At 38.9% G+C, this 17306-nt stretch overlaps 1 protein-coding gene across 2 annotated transcripts in view; it reads left to right on the top strand.

The window, feature by feature from the left end:
* Positions 1 to 17306, top strand: part of PHKA1 (phosphorylase kinase regulatory subunit alpha 1) — a gene marked incomplete at both ends in the record, with an annotated part of 144083 nt that overhangs the window by 75537 nt on the left and 51240 nt on the right. For both annotated transcript variants that reach the window (XM_084259310.1, XM_084259309.1), the window contains 2 exons: positions 3216 to 3360; positions 9180 to 9258. In XM_084259310.1, the coding sequence (XP_084115436.1) occupies positions 3216 to 3360; positions 9180 to 9258 (224 nt within the window). The remainder of the gene's footprint in view (positions 1 to 3215; positions 3361 to 9179; positions 9259 to 17306) is intronic.

The raw sequence follows: 17306 nt of genomic DNA, 5'->3' as shown, positions 1-17306 counted from the left end.
CAGAATTGAAATTTCAGTACAGAGCTATGCCAAGTGATTGTGACTACTAACAGTTATCCAAGGTGTTGCAAAAAGAGACCAGGGATGTTACAAATGCTGGTGTATGTAAAGTACTCCTTGTATTTTTTTGACAATTTAAAATAAGTTTTAAATTATGGTTGCAAAAGACAAGGGTTGGGGTGAGTGGGCACTGGTCAAAGGGAGTCAAAATGTGCAAACTTCTAGGTACCAGACAAATAAGTACTAGGGATATAATATACAACCTGATGACCACAGCTAACCCTGCTATATGATATATATATATATATATATATATATATATATATATATATGTAAAATTGGTTTTGTTTTTCATTTTTCTTTATTGAAATGCCATTAGTTTAAAACACTGTGTATGATTAAGAGGTACAGGTTCACACTGCTTGTGGGATTGTTCCAACCATTTACTTTGAGCCTATGTTTATCTTTGGAGCTCAGATGCGTATCCTGGAGACAGCAGAAAGTTGGGTTTTGTTTTCTGATCCAACCAACCACTCTGTGCCTTTTTATTGGTGAGTTCAGTCCATTTGTATTTAGGGTGACTATTGATATATAAGGATTTGTTACTGCCATTTTCTCTTTAGTTTTCTGATTTTATCCATTTCCTTGTTCTGTTTTTTTTTTTGTGTGTGTGTATGTGTGTGTGTGTTTATTTTCCTAGACTTAGATAGACAAGCTCCTTTCAGCATTTCTAGTAGGAGAAATTTAGTGTTGGCAATCTCCTTCTGCTTCAGTTTGTCTGGGAAGGCCTTTATTTCTCTCTGTATCTGAAGGGGAATCTTGCAGTACAGGATATTCATGGCTGGCAGTTTTTGTCTTTTAATATTTTGAGTATATTATTCCATTATATCCTTGTTTATAGGGTTTCTTCTGAGAAGTTTAGTGGGAGTGCCTTTAGAAGTTACCTTCCTTTTTCCCCTAGTCACCTTCAGCATTCTTTCTTTGTTTTGAGCTCTTGGTATTTTCATGAATATGTGTCTTGGTATAGGTCTCACTGCATTTATACAACCAGGTGTTCTTTAAGTTTCATGGCCTTGTATATTTAGTTCCTTAGCCATGTTTAGGAAATTTTCCATTATTATGTCTTTGAATAAGATCTCTGTTCCTTTCTCTCTCTCTTCCCTTTTAGGATATTCTAGCATACCCATTATCTTGATGTTGTCTTTCCTATGGAGTCAAATAATTCTCAGAGTGTTTCTTTTCTTTTCTTTTTTTCATATTTTGCTTTCTGCTTCCACCTGAGTCCTTTGGCGTCAGTGATTCTATCCTACATTTGTTCTATTTTTCTTTCATACATTTCTCTAAAATATTGTTTTTTATCTCATCTATGAGCTTTTTACATCCTAAATCTCTGTTATTATTCATTTTCCTGAATTTTCTTGTATCTCCTTAATTTATTTTTCAGAGTTCTCTTGTTTCACTTTGATTTGCTTTTCTGCATTTTCATCCATCTCTTTGACTGGGTGATTTTGAATTCTCTATTTGATAGGAAGATAAATTCTTCCATGTTTTTGTGGTTGGATTCTTGAGAGTTGTTTTCTAATGATGTCATATTCCTTTGTGGTCTCGAGGTGCCATATGTTGTAATATTTTTTCTGCCTATTTTGCTGCTTTAGTTTTCACTATATTACATTTTCAAAAAATATCTGTAAGAGTAACTTTGAGGGAGTTGAACTACTTTTACATTTGCAGCAGGTAGTATTGTAGTTTTATTTTATTTAGTTTGTTTGGCCTTTGCCAGATTATATAGGTACTGTAACTTGTTTTTGTAGTTACTGAGTCAGAAGGTGAGAGAGTGGCCTGGAAGTACCAGCCATCCATGCAGATGTGTGGGTGGAAGTGTTGGAGGGGGAGGGCTTGCTTATGTTTGTGGCACTGCTGAAACCCCCCCCCCCACCTTTGGTGTTCCAAACCAGCAATTCTACAGTCTGTGCACTGTCAGTGCATTTAATGAGGTCAGCACCATGCTGAAATGGTGGGGGAAAGGAAATGCATTCCAGTATATTATCTGTTCCTTTTACTGGAGAGCATAATAGCCTGTGGGGAGCAGCACAGCTCCTCAAAATCTATTTTCCCTCAGTCAATGGAGTGTTATCCATACTGTTTAGATGTCCCTTCCCCAAGACCCCTAGGTTAATGGCAGTACCAGTCTGTGACACCCTCCTGCCCTGGACCATGGCCTTCTGGTATCTCTCTACACCCACTTCTTCAGTGAAGTGTGGATATTCTCTGTGTCCCTGCTGGTATTGTCTTTGCCTGTCTCTGATGTCCCAGGGGTATTACAGTTTCCACCTAAGTTATAGGACTCTCTGGGTATAATGTCCCTCTGGTTGACTGTTAGATTATCCTTTTAGGAGTGAAGGAAGGAATGTTCTCTGTCACCATCTTGGTCCCTCCTCCTCCAAACTACAGCATGCTATAAAATGGCCACTGGTAGTTGGAGATAAAAGTTTGCCTACCAGTGCTCCTTACTTTTAAATGTTAAAAAAAGATTTGATATTCATACACAAAATACAGTTTTTTTATTCCCCAGTCTTGATAACATATTTTCTTTACTTGGGGAGGGGGAGACAGACCCTTTTTACATACCTGAAATTCTTTGATAGATCCCCTTCTAAACAAAAATATCAGCACTGTCTTAGCCATGATTATATACATTGTTAGCCTGATTTTTATTAGCCACATTATGGTGACAAACTCAATTATATGTTCATATTGAAGAGGAGAAACTTTTTTCTGGAAAGAAAGCTTAAGTAACTCATTTCTCATCTTACATCTGAAATTACACAGCCAAGGTATAGACAAAAGAATAATGGACCCTAGGTTCTATTTGACATTGCCATTTGCTAGCCACATGGTTTTGCTAATCTGTTTATGTCTCTTGACTTATTTTTCATCTATTAAGAGACAAAAATCCCTCACTGGGTTATTATCAGATTACATAATATTATGTACTTGAAAATACTTTGTAACCTGAAGCACATTGTAAAATATCAAAAATGGCTACATGTATCGGTGGACCACCAAATACTTTGGAAGACATTAGGCATTAAATTTGGAGGCATTGTTGCCTCTGTGACAGCTTATATACCCTTATGAATATGTGAGTATTTAAAAATATTATTTCATAGTTGTGAGAGTAAATTATTCTGAGCTGTAATTTTTCTTTATCTCAGTTTATAGATCAACAACAGTTCTACTTGGCTTTGGACAACAAGATGATAGTGGAAATGCTTAGAACAGACCTTTCCTACCTTTGCAGCCGCTGGAGAATGACTGGCCAGCCGACTATCACCTTCCCTATCTCACACACCATGCTTGGTAAGGTTGTATGCAGCAAGAAACAAAATCATTTTTGGAATAAGTCATGTAATTAACCCTTAAAAATATTAGAGTCACTGTAGAGCTACTTCTTATAATTTATTTTAGTGCCTATTTTGTGCCAGGTACTTTTCTTAGCACTGGGTATACATGGGACAAATAAAGCAGATGAGGTTTCTGCTTTCATGGAACTTATGTTTTAGAATAAATATGTAACAAATACACTAATACACAAAAATATTTCAGATGGTTTGAGAATTACCTTCAGAAAACATCATAAACTTAAGTTCATTGGGGGCTATCTTAATTAACTGATTTCTAGGTCAATTTGCAGAAATTCTATCAACACAATTCATTTTAAAGAGTAAAACTAACTTCTGCATTTGTCTTACTCCATTGGTGCATCAAGATGTTATAGATAAGTTGCCAGACTTCTTCCAAGGCTTGCCTAACTGGAGCAGTAAAATCTAGCAGAGAAAAGTAAAAAGGTTTTTTGTTTATCTTTCATTTTTTAGTTGGGCTTCCTCATTTTCCTTACTGGGAACCAGATAAAAGGCTTTATTGTTCTCTCAATTCCTGGAGAACTATAGCCAATACCAAATCATTGCTTTTGTTGTTGTTATGTTTTGTTGTCTGTTGTTGCTTCCAAAAACCTATTTGTACTGCCAAAGTACATAGAATTCTTTTTCATTACAAAAAAAAGTCCTATGCATTATATCATTTCAAGTCCAGACAGATTGTTAGGAATTTTGGTCACATCTGTGCTTCAAAAGCACAGGAGTTGAGGAAGCAGGGTAGTCTTTCTTTATTTTGTTTTTTCTCTTTAGTTAAGACAATTACAAGTACCTATTTAATAACTACTATACTCCCAGAATTGTCTTTAGAAAGCATAAAGTCTAATTGAGGATGCAAACTAGTATACAAGAATAATAATAAAAAGCTCAATCTATGTTATAAAGAGAGTATATAAAGACATACTAAACTATCTGATTAGTATTTTACAGCGAAGGTGATAAGTTGTCAAAGAAAATTTCCTGACTAAGATAAGATTTATCCAGGATTTTTGTAGTAGTATTCACATAGGAGGAGGGAAGAAAAAAACATTACTTTAGGTGATGAACAAAAATACCATGAGCGAAGCCTGGATGTAAGGATGAGCTTGTCTTGTGTAGACAGTGAAGAGACTAACCTGAATAAAGTGGGCTTTTCATGTTAGAATAAAATTATCAACAAAATTGGATAAGTAAGGTAGGGTCAGATTATGTAGACCTTGAAAATAAAGAGACTTCTCAGAAATCTGAAACAATCAGAAATTTTTTGAGCAAGTAGCAGCATGTAAAAGTGTTTAGGTAATATTGATTTTGGTGACAATATACATTATAGTGAGGAGAAACTGATGGCAAAAATCCAGGTAAGAAGGCTTGAGAAGAAACACTTGATTGGTGGTGGTAAAAATAGAGAGGAAAAGAAGGATATGAGTCATTTTAAACACCTGTAAGTCACATGTTGTCTAGCTAGATATGAGAGATGAATCAAGACAATGCCAAGTCTTAGAGACTAAATAAATAATGCTGCCATTGATAGACTAAGAAATTCTGTAAGAGAATACCAGCTGGGGCCGGTGAGACTACAGACCCCAGTCAGGGAGGGAGCCAAAGCAGCTCTGTGAGACCTTGTGACCTTATGCAAGACCCTGCTGGCCCCCACCCAAACCAGAAGAGATCTCATTACTCTCTGCATGACCCTCCCCCAACCTTTAAAGATGAACTAATGACTGTTTTACTCAGACTTTTCCAAAAATTCCAAAAAGGAGGAATACTTTCAAATACTTCTTATGAGGCAAACACTATTCTAATATCAAAACCAAAGACAACACAAAAAAGAAAATTAGAGACCAATCTCCCTAATGAATATATATGCAAAAATCCTGAATAAAATCCTAGCAAACTGAATATAATAATGCATTAAAAATATCATACACCATGACCAAGTGGGATTCATACCAGGAATACAAGGATGGTTAAACATCCTAAAATCAATCAATGTAACTTACCACATCAACAAAAAGAAAGATAAAAACCATATGATCATATCAATAGATGCTGAGAAAGCATTTCATAACATCCATTTATGTTGAAATCCCTCAAAAAAACTGGGTATAAATGCACATACCTTAACATAATAAAAGCTATTTACAACAAACCCATAGCTAATATTATCAGTGGCGAAAACTGAAAGCTTTGCCACTAAAATCTGGTACAAGACAAGGATGTCTACTCTCATCATTGCTATTCAACATAGTATTGGAAGTTCTATCTAGAGCAATTACACAAGAGAAAGATATAAAAGGAATTTAAATTGAGAAGAAGTAAAGCTATCATTATTTGCAGATGACATGATAATATACATAGAGAGTCCTCAAGATTCCACAGAAAAACTAATTGAAACATTCAATTTTTCAAAGAGGCAGGGTGTAAAATCAATACACATAAATCAGTTGCCTTCCTATACACAAACAATGAGATAGAAATGGTCAAAAATTAAGAAGGCGATACCATTTGCAATCACACAAAAAAATTAAATATGTAGGAGTAAAGCTAATAAAGGAGGTAAAAGATCTATACAAAGAAAGTTATAAGACATGTTGAAAGCAATAGAAGATACAAAGAAATAGAAAAATGTTCCTTGCTCATGGATTGGAAGAATCAGCATTGTCAAAGTGGCTATTCTACCCAAAGCAATATACAGATTCAGTGCAATCCCAATAGAAGTATCAATGGCATATTTCAAAAAACTAGAGCAAATACTACTGAAATTGATACGACGTCATAAAAGACCCTAAATAGCCAAGGCAATCTTGACAAAGAAGAAAGAGAATGGAGGTATCGTACTTCCAGACCTCAATCTATATTATAAAGTCATAATAATTAAAACAGCCTGGTACTAGAACAAAAACAGACACAAATGGAATAGAATTGAGATCAACATTGTCAAAGTGGGCATATATCTATCTAGATAGATAGATAGATAAACAGAACTAAACAGCTACCTCTCTAAAGATAACATTAAAATGGCCAGCAGGGGCCTCCCTGGTGGCACAGGGGTTAAAGACAGCACTATCAAGCTATCGCCAGCCACTGCAGCACGAGTTCAATCCCCAGACAGGGAGCAACCCACATGGCGCAGCAGACCTTTCCTGTCTTGCCCACTGCTCTCCTCAACAGTATATTTCAGTAGATCTGCCTGTTCTTCTCCCCACTTTGTCTCTAGTGAATCCTCTCACCCCCACACCTCTGGCCTGTACCCCAGTCTTGCATGCATAAATAAAATATATCTTTAATAAAAAAATAAATAGCCAGCAGGCACATGGAAAAATGTTCACAGTCTCTTATTATTAGAGAAATGCAAATCAAGACCACAATGAGTTACCATCTCACACCTGTGAGAATGACCCATATGGAAAAGAACAGAAACCAAGTTCTGGCGAGGATGTGGAGAAAGGGGAACCTTTTTACACTGTTGGTGGGAAAGAAAACTGCTCCATCCCTTATGGAAAGTGGTATAGAGGTGTCTCAGAACATTAAACATGAATCTGCCATTGCACCTAGTAATTCCACTCCTAGGCATCTATCCTCAACATTGAAAATTTGAAAGCAAACTCTTCTTCCATGTTTATTGGACTACTATTTACTATAGCTAAATTATGGGAAAACACCTGTGTGCTCCAGACAGATGAATGGATTAAGAAGATGTGGTATATTTAAACATTGGAATAATACTCAGCAATCAAAAATGATAAACTGATGCCATTTGCAGCAACATGGATGGAGCTTGAAAGGATAATACTAAGTGAAATAAGTTAGAAGAAGAAAGATAAATATCGGATGGTGTCACTAATATGTGGAATATAAAGTAACTAAATTAATAGATAAAGAAAAGCTGAAGTACTCACCCCTGATAGCTGAGTACAGAACTGAAAAACCAAAGGAGAAGGGAAGGAACAAAGAGGGAAGGGAGCACAATGGTCTGTGGTAATAGAATATGGGTGAGTTGCTGGTAGGTGCACTGTGGTGGTAATACCTGATGGGGTACCCCAATATTACCTCAGTTAAAAATAAATAAGCACATAAATAAGAATACAAAAAATAAAAATAAATTGTATACACACAAATAAATTGTGGACAATAAAGTAGATAACTGTTTGCCATATATATGACTTTCCCCATTTTGTTAATAAAAAAAATGGTTTTAATAATCTTTAACCTTTGTTAATCCGATATAATAAAAAAAGGCTTTTTAGGTTTTTTGCTGGCAATATTGAACATGTTTTCAATTATTTACTGGCCATTCATGTTTATTTTATGAACTACCTGTTTATGTCCTTTCCACATGTTTTACTAAGTATTTTATCTTTTTTTCAATTGACTTTCAAGGGCTCTTTATGTTTTGGGAATATTATTCTTTTACCAGTCATATATATGGCAAACAGTTATCTACTTTATTGTCCACAATAACATAACATTTTTAGGGAGCAATTTGGCAGTCTATAACATTTTTAGTAAGTATTCCCTTTGTCCTAACAGTCAACATGGAAGATTTATCCTAAGGAAATAATAGAATAAATACATAAAGGTACAGGTACAATGATCTTCATCACAGTGTTGCTCATAATGCAAAAGCATTATAAGTATCTGCTATGGAGTCATTTTTAATTATTACAAAGAATAAGTAAGAATATAGGGGAGGAAGGAGAGAACAGTGGATGGAAGTGAATTGGTCACTGGCATGGGAATCGTGGTAGAGAGTGAGTGAAGCATGTGCACATATGAGGTGTGAAAGTGTACCCTTAAAGTTTTACAGATATGAACACAACTGTCAAATTAGTATTAAAGAGGGCCTCCCCGGTGGCGCAGCGGTTGAGTGCTGGGTTGCGAAGCTGCCCGCAGCCTCTGCAGCGCTGGTTCAATCCCTGGCTGCTCCCCGGCCACCAGAGGAGGTTCCCACATGGCGCGCAGACCTCTCCTCCGCCCGCTGCTCCCCTCAGCAGTGTGCTTTGGTCCTTCTGCCTGCTCTGCTTCCTGCTCTGACTCTGGTGAATTATCTCACCCTCCCGCGCTTCTGACTGTACCCAGTGCTTGTATAAATAAATAAACAAACAAACAAATAAATAAATAAAATCTTTTAAAAAATAAAAAAAATAAAAATAAATCTTAAAAAAAAAGAGATGGAAACTTGAATGGATTCCAAGAAATTTAGAAGCTGAGTTGAGCAATGTAACCATATAATGAAGAAAAAGATCTATTTAAAAAAAATTAATATTAAAGAAATAAAAGTACTTAAAAATAAGTTTTAAAAAGTGGGTCATGAAAGTGTGTTTAGTATGATCCCCTTCATATAAAATCATATAATTGTTCATCTTCTAAATTTTTATGCCTATACACACACACACAAGCCAAGGATCATTAGAGTAGACAATATCCAAAATGTTTAGCACAGTGCTTAGCATGTATCCTCAACACATGTTTACCAGTTTTATATCTGTTAGCATTCAGCAATCACTATGTATTCTACCTTCAGGCACTGTGCCAAGTACACATGGTAAGTAGACCACTGTTTTTAAGAAACTCTACTTGTCGTCATACTTTACCATTTGCCCATCCTATAGTGTTGTTGACTTTCAGATGAATTGTTGAAATACAGGGTGATCAGTGAAACGTATCTCATTTGCACTATCACCACCAGAGTGTTGGTTTGAAATAATTGAGTCCCTTTTTTCAAAATGAAAGCCATAAAGATTTTTTAAAATTATTTATTTCAAGATGAGGATGGAACCAGCTTGAATTCAAGTATCCTGGCAGCACTCCGAAAAATGCAAGATGGCTATTTTGGTGGGGCAAGGTAAGTGATCTCTGCATACTGTTTGCTGAAATGAAATTTGAAAGCTGGGAATAATGGCAAAATTGCAATGCCTTTCTCTGTATCTTTAATATAATCCCAGTTTATGAGGAGAGGCTTGTGTTTAATTGATTAATGGATTTAATATTATAGAGGAGCATTGGAAACCACCCCCGTTCTTTACCTAGACCTCATAAATTCAGTGGACCAGAAAATTTACTACTCTTTTAACAAAAAAAAAAAAAGGTTACTAGACTATTTGATTATGGTTGCTTTTAAGTTTTTATTTCAAAAAAGTTCAAGCTTACAGAAGTGTGTAAGAATTATATTGAATACCCATATACCATTCCTCCAGAGTCACCTATTAACATTTTGTCTCACTTGTGCGTCCTCTCTCTAGTATCTTCCCTTTCTTCCTCTCCTCCATCCCCTCCTCTCTTCTTCACTCCTTCCTCTCTCTCTCAAACACGCATACAAATACACACACATACTTATATACATACCTGATGCTTTTTTTTCTGAACAAGGGCATTCTCATATGCAACTACAATATAAACATCACACTCAGTAAATTTAATATGGGTACACTACTATTATATAATATAGAGTCCATATTCAGAATTTACCAATTGTTCCAATAATGTTTTCCCATAGTTTTTTTTTTTTTTTCCTACGTCAGCATCTAATCAAAGATCACACACTGGCATTTAGTTGTTATATTTCCTTGATGTCTTAATAGAGAACAGCTACCCAGCCTTTTACTAATTTTTCATGACAGTTCTAAAGAAAGTAGATCAGTTATTTTGCAGAATGTTTCTCCATTTGTATTTTTCTGTTTCCTTATGATTAGATTCACGCATTATGTGTTGGTCTGTAGTACTGGCCGGAATACTACCTATGTGTGTTGTGTTCTTCTCAGTGCATTATTTCAGGAAGAACATGAGATTGGTTTGTCATATTATTGGTGATGTTAACTTTGTTCATTTGATTAAAGTGCCACTTGCCAGGTTTCTCCATATCATTTCCCCAACTATCTTTAAATTATCTTAGCTTCCATTGAAGAAGGTATTACTAGTGTTTTTTTAAAGATTTATTTATTTATGCTTACAAGAGCTGGGGTACAGGCCAGAGATGCAGGAGGTAAAAGGATTCACCAGAGACAGAGTGAGGAACAGAACAGGCAGACTGACTGAAATACACTGCTGAGGGGAGCAGCAGGCCAGACAGGAGAGGTCTGCTTCGCCATGTGGGTTGTGCCCTGGCTGGCTGGGAACCGAACTGGTGCTGCAGAGGCTGCTTATTGCTTCACAGTATGGTGCTTAACCCTTTGAGCCGCCAGGGAGGCCCTACTAACAGAGTTTTAAAATGGTGACTCTTTTTCTATCATTTTGTGTACATTTATTAGTTGAAATACTATTTTTAAATCAGAGGGAGGGAGGAAGGAGAACAGGGGACTGTGGCGATGGTGCACGGGTGCATTGGTGAAGGAAATTCTATGGGGACTATACCCGAACAGGGGAAGGGGGAAGCAAACATTGTTTAAAAGTGAACAATCCAGAGGGGGATCTAGTCAGTGCCGGGGCAGACCTCGGGTAGACGGAGGTGCCCTCCCAACTCCCCATCTTAGATCAAGGACCTTTGGAGTGTTCGCAACACTCCTAGACTACGTGGAGCTGGGAAAGGGCTGCACTCACAGCCAGAGGTGAACTGAAAAGCCCCCAAAAGCCAGACCCTATGGAAAGCCAGAGGGGGATCCAGTCACTGCTGGGGCAGACCGCAGGTGCATGGAAGGGCTCTCCCAACTCACCATTTTAAAGATTTATTTATTTATTTACACAAGCACTGGGTGCGGTCAGAAGTGTGGGAGGGTGAGAGAATCCACCAGAGCCAAAGTGGGGAGCAGAACAGGCAGACTGATGAAATATACTGCTGAGGGAGTGGCGAGCACGGCAGGAGAGATCTGCGTGCCATGTGGGACCCTCGCTGGCAGCTGGGGATCGAACTGGTGCTACAGAGTCTGCGGGCAGCTTCGCAACCCAGCGCTTAACTGCTGCACCACCAGGGATGCCCACCAACTCGCCATTTTAGATTAGGGACATTTTGTGTGTCTGCAACACACTTAGACTGCGTGGAGCTGGGGAAGAGCTGCACCCTCAGCCAGAAGTGAGCTGAATAGCTCCCACAAGCCAGTGAGCTGAAATGCCCCCACAACCTTAGCCCCTTCTGGCCACCAATCTGAGCCCAGAGGGGGATCCAACTATTTGGAGCCCAGTGGGTGAACCTGCCACCACAGGGTAGACTGTGGGACCATAGGTCCCTCCCTGGAATTAAATAAATACACAAGGAGAAGATTCTCTGTGACAACAACCACTAACATATTCATAGTACTACTGCCCTACCGGAATTCAGACATAACAGTTTTTGACTCAATTGGACCACTAGTTTCCGACATCCCAGAAAGAACACACCAAAAAGATGCTAGCAAGTGCCAGCGACACAGTGTCCCAATGCATAGGACAAATTAGAAAACAAGCAGCAGGGAGAAGAAAAACTACATGCAACCAAGCAAGTCTTCAGGAAAAAGATACACCACAAAAAGAAAACCAACCACCAGATTGCAACAACAGTGACTTGGAAGAACTTCTGAACCTTCCAGAAAGAGAATTTAAAATAGCCATGATTAAAAAACTGACAGAGGTCATTAAAGAAAACAGTGATCAGAAGAATGAAATTGAGTCCCTAAAGAGGGAAGTGAAGGAAATGCAGGAGATCAAAGGATTAATGTAAGAGCTAAAGAACTCTGGGAAAAGCAGTGATAACAGAATAGATGAAATGGAAGAATAAATAAGCACTCTTGAAGACACAGAATAAAAAGAACCAAAACAGAAAAGGAAAGAAAAGTACAAATGAAAAAGACTGAAGAAAGACTTCGGGAATTATCTGACTCCATGAGGAAAGGAAATATAAGAGGTATAGGAATCCCAAAAGGAGAGGAGAGAGACCTAGGAACAGAGAAATTATTTGAGGAAATAATTGAAGAGAACTTCTCAAACATGAAGAAGGCGCTGAATATAGACATACAAGAAGCAAGAGGAACACCAAACTTCCATGATGAAAGGAAGAATACAGCAAGACACATACTAGTAAAGCTCCCAAGAATCCAGGACAAGGAAAAAATAATGAAGCTGACAAGAGGGAAGAAACAGATAACATACAAAGGAAAACCAATCAGGCTGACATTAGACTTCTCCGAAGAAACATTATGGGCAAGGAGAGTGGAGGGACATAGTCATCAGACTCCAAGAAAACAGATGCCAACCAAGAATACTCTATCCTGCAAAACTTTCCTTCCTCTATAAAGAAAGAATAAAGACCTTCCCAGACAAACAGAAACTCTGGAATTTCATTACGACTAAACCCACACTCCAAAAAATACTACAAGGAGTCCTAAAGCCAGAGCCACAGAGGAATGAATAACAAAGAAACAAGGCCAAAAAAAAAAGTTACTAAAAGAATAAATAAATAAAATCAGAGGAAAGACAAACAAAATGGCAAATAAAGACACTAACATATCAATATTAACTCTAAATGTAAATGGACTAAACTCTTCAATAAAAAGACACAGTCACAGGCTGGATTAAGAAATAAAACCCAATCTTTTGCTGTCTCCAGGAAACACATTTAAATACAAAAGATAAAAACAACTCAAAGTACAAGAATGGAAAACAATCCTACAAGCAAATGGACCAAAAAAGAAGGTAGGAACAGCTATACTTATATCAGATAAAACAGATTTCAAACTCAAAAAATGTAAAAAGAGACCCCAACAGTCACTATATTATGATCAGGGAGACAATACTTCAAGAAGAAATAATACTCATTAACATATACTCACCAAATGAAGGAGCACCAAAATATATCAGACAACTACTATAATCTCTGAAAACAGACATCAGAGAATCACATATGTAGTAGGAGACTTCAAAACACCACTATCAACAATGGATAGAGCAACAAGACAAAAAATAAGTAAGGACACTAAAGCTCTAAATAAGGATCTAGAGCTCATGGGCTTAACAGACATCTATGGAACACTACACCCAAAAAAAAGTGAGTGCACATTTTTCTCAAGCACACAAGGATAATTCTCCAGGATCGATCACATACTGGGACACAAGACAAACATCAACAGATACACCAAGATAGAAGTCATACCAACCATCTTCTCTGACCATGAAGGCATCAAACTAGAAATAAACCATAAAAAGAAGACAAGGAACTCCCCTACCTCATGGAGATTGAAAACCACACTACTGGAAGACCACTGGACTGATGAGGAGATCAAAGAAGAAATTAAAAAATACTTCGAGTTGAATGACAAGGAGGACACGAATTTCCTAAATGTATGGGACACAGCAAAAGCATTAATAAGAGGGAAATACATAGCAATAGAGGCTCACATCAAGAAACAAGAAAGAACTCAAAGAAACAACTTACTCTTAGAGCTCAAAGAACTAGAAAAAGAACAACCAAAAAAAAAAAAACCCCAAAACCAATAGAAGAAAAGAAATAGTAAAAATAAAAGCAGAAGTAAATGAAATCAAAACTAAAAACACAATCCAAAAGATCAATGAAACCAAAAGTTGGTTCTTTGAAAAATAAATAAAATAGACAAACCCCTAGCCAGGCTGAGAAAGGAAAAACGGGAGAAAGCACAAATAAATAGGATCACAAATGAAAGAGGAAAATCACAACAGACACAGCAGAAATCAAACGAATAATCAGAAACTACTATGAACAGTTAAATGCAAACAATCTCAACAATCTAGAAGAGATGGACAAATTCCTACAACTCCACAATCACCCAAAGCTAGAGAAAGAAGAATTAGAACACCTAAACAGACCAATTACAAGCAGTGAAACTGAAATGGTAATCAAAACCCTCCCCAGAAACAAAAGCCCAGGACCTGATGGATTTACAAATGAATTCTACCAAACATCCAGAAATGAATTAGTGCCTGTCCTTCACAAACTCTTCCAAAAAATTGAGAAGAAGGGGATAATACCAAACACGTTCTATGAAGCCAACATTACACTAATACCGAAACCGAACAAGGACAACACAAAAAAAGAAAACTGCAGGCCAATCTCTCTAATGAACATGGATGCAAAAATCCTCAATAAAATTTTAGCTATCAGAATCTAACAATGTATCCGTAAGGTAATTCACCACAAACAAGTAGGATTTATTCCAGGGACACAAGGATGGTTCAACATCCGAAAATCAATCAGTGTTATCCAACACATCAACAAAAAGAAATATAAAAACCATATGATAATATCAATAGATGCTGAGAAAGCTTTTGACAAAGTACAACACCCATTTATGATAAAGGCCCTTGTGGGCCTCCCGAGTGGCGCAGCGGTTGAGTGCTGGATTGCGAAGCTGCCTGCAGCCTCTGCAGCGCTGGTTCGATCCCCGGCTGCTCCCCGGCCACCGGAGGAGGGTCCCACATGGTGCGCACACCTCTCCTGCTGCCCGCTGCTCCCCTCAGCAGTGTACTTCGGTCCTGCTGCCTGCTCTGCTCCCTGCTCTGGCTCTGGTGAATTCTCTCACCATCCCGAGCTTCTGACTGTACCCAGTGTTTGTATAAATAAATAAATAAATAAATAAATAAAAATCTTAAAAAAAAAGGCCCTTGAAATTCTTGGGATACAAGACACATACCTCAACATCATAAAGGCCATATATGACAAGCCCATAGCCAGTATCATTGTCAATTGTGAAAAGCTGAAACATTGAGATCTGGAACAAGACAAGAATGTCCACTCTCACCACTGCTTTCAATATAATACTGGAAGTCCTAGCCAGAGCAATAAGAGAAGAGAAAGACATACTAGGAATCCAAATAGGGAAGGAAGAAGTTAAACTATCACTATTTACAGATGCTATGATAATATACATAGAGAACCCCAAAAACTCCACAGAAAAACTAATTAATCTAATCAAGCAGTTTAGAAAAGTGGCAGGATACAAAATCAACACACAAAAGTCAGTAGCCTTTCTGTACACAAACTATAAATCTGGAGGGTGGATCAACATGGTGGTGAGAAAACGCTGTGAGTAAGATCTCCCATTAAAAAAAGTTAATAGGAAAAGTGGCAGGTCCCAGAGAACTGGGACACGGAAGATAAACAGACGACTCCAGCAAACTACCCGAAGAAGAAAGTTGCTGTAAAAGAGGACTAGAAGGGGGGAAAGCTGAGAACCCTGCTACCCTCCCCCACCCACAAAGTCGGCACTCTCCGCCCAACAGAGAGGAGGAAAAAAACAAACTAAAACAAGAACAAACTACACATGAAGCGGGACTGGGAGTGGAAAGGAACTATTACAGCCACCACACCACATGAACTGGAGCTGTGGAGAACCCTGCAGGATTCCCCGCAGAGGTGAGCGAACTGCTCCAGGTGCCATTAGAGGAAAACAAAGATCCCAGACACCTACAAACAGCCCCAGGCCAGCCAGTAAGCTTGTGCAGAAAAACGGCACGCTTGAAAAGCAAACGCGGATCGCGGCTGCCCAGGTCCCCACGCCTGCAACCTAGGCTTGCGGGGAGACGCGCGGGGGCCCTCACTGAGCTGAATGTCCCTCACTGAGTAATCAGAAACCAGGCGCGCGGACACGGGAGAGGGGTGCAAAAGGTGCCATTTTGCGGACACTGAACTGGGCTACAGCCTGTGTCCTGGACCTGAGGGCTTTGGAACTGAGACCTGGGGCACGAAATTCAGGGCATGGGTTTCCCATGACGGTGGGGCACAAGGCAGACACAGCACCCCAAAGCCGTTGAGGCTTTCCCCACCACTCCCACTCTGTTCCCCGTCCCACGGGGTGAAAAAAACAGCTCCCCAAGAACACTTGGAGAGATCTCTGGTGCCACCTAGCGACCAGAAAAAAAATCACCAACACCCCATAGAACAGGGACCTTTCTTCAGTAAAGATTGCTTGAAAGCAGAAGAAGGCTCCCAGAGGAGCCAGTGGTGAGCTGGGAAGTTCGCCCACACCAGGCCCCTTCTGACCAGCAGTATGAGCCCAGAGGGGGAGCGGGCACTCACGGCCAGGGCAGACCAGTTGCGCAGAAGAGTGTGTCTGAGACCGGGCGCGCAAGGAGTGTGTCCCGCATCGCCAGTTTAGAACAGGGACATTTCTTCAGTAAAGACTGCCTGAAACCAGCAGAAGGCTCCCTGAGGAGCCAGAGGTGAGCTGGGAAGTTCGCCCACGCCAGGCCCCATCTGGCCTGCAGTCCAAGCCCAGAGAGGAAGCGGGAACCCACCGCTGCGGCAAACCAGGGGCGCAGGGGAGTGTGTCCCCGCATAGGCATTTTAAAACAGGGACCTTTCTTCAGTAAAGACTGCTTGAAACCAACAGATGGCTCCTGGAGGAGCCAGAGGGGAGCGGAGAAGTTCACCCAAGATGCCGGCCAGTCCCAGCAACACAGTGTCCCAATGCATATGGCAAATTAGAAAACAGACAGTAGGGAGTAGAAGAACGACATGCAACCTAGCAACTCCTCAGGAAAAAAGCACACCACAAAAAGAAAACCACCCCCCAGATTGCAATGACAGTAACTTGGAAGAACAAATGAGCCTTCCAGAAAGAGAATTTAAAATTGCCATGATTAAAAAACTTGACAGAAGTCATAAAGAAAAACAATGATAAGGGAAAAATAATCAACGATCAGAAGAATGAAATTGAGTCCCTAAAGAGGGAAGTGAAGGAAATGCAGGCGCTCAAAGAATTAATGGAGGCACTAAAGAACTCTGGGAAAAGCAATGAAAGCAGAATAGATGAAATGGAAGAACGAATAAGTACTCTAGAAGACACAGAAATAAAAAGAACCAAAACAGAAAAGGAAAGAGAAGTACGAAGGAAAAAGACCAAAGAAAGACTTTGGGAACTATCTGAATCCATGAGGAAAGGAAATATAAGAGTTATAGGAATACCAGAAGGAGACAAGAGAGATGTAGGAACAGAGAAAATATTCAAGGAGATA

The sequence above is a fragment of the Talpa europaea genome (genome assembly GCF_964194135.1).
Source record: "Talpa europaea genome assembly, chromosome: X".
Lineage (NCBI taxonomy): Eukaryota > Metazoa > Chordata > Mammalia > Eulipotyphla > Talpidae > Talpa > Talpa europaea.
Note: the sequence above shows the minus strand (reverse complement) of the source record. Positions and strands in the feature narration are given on the sequence as shown.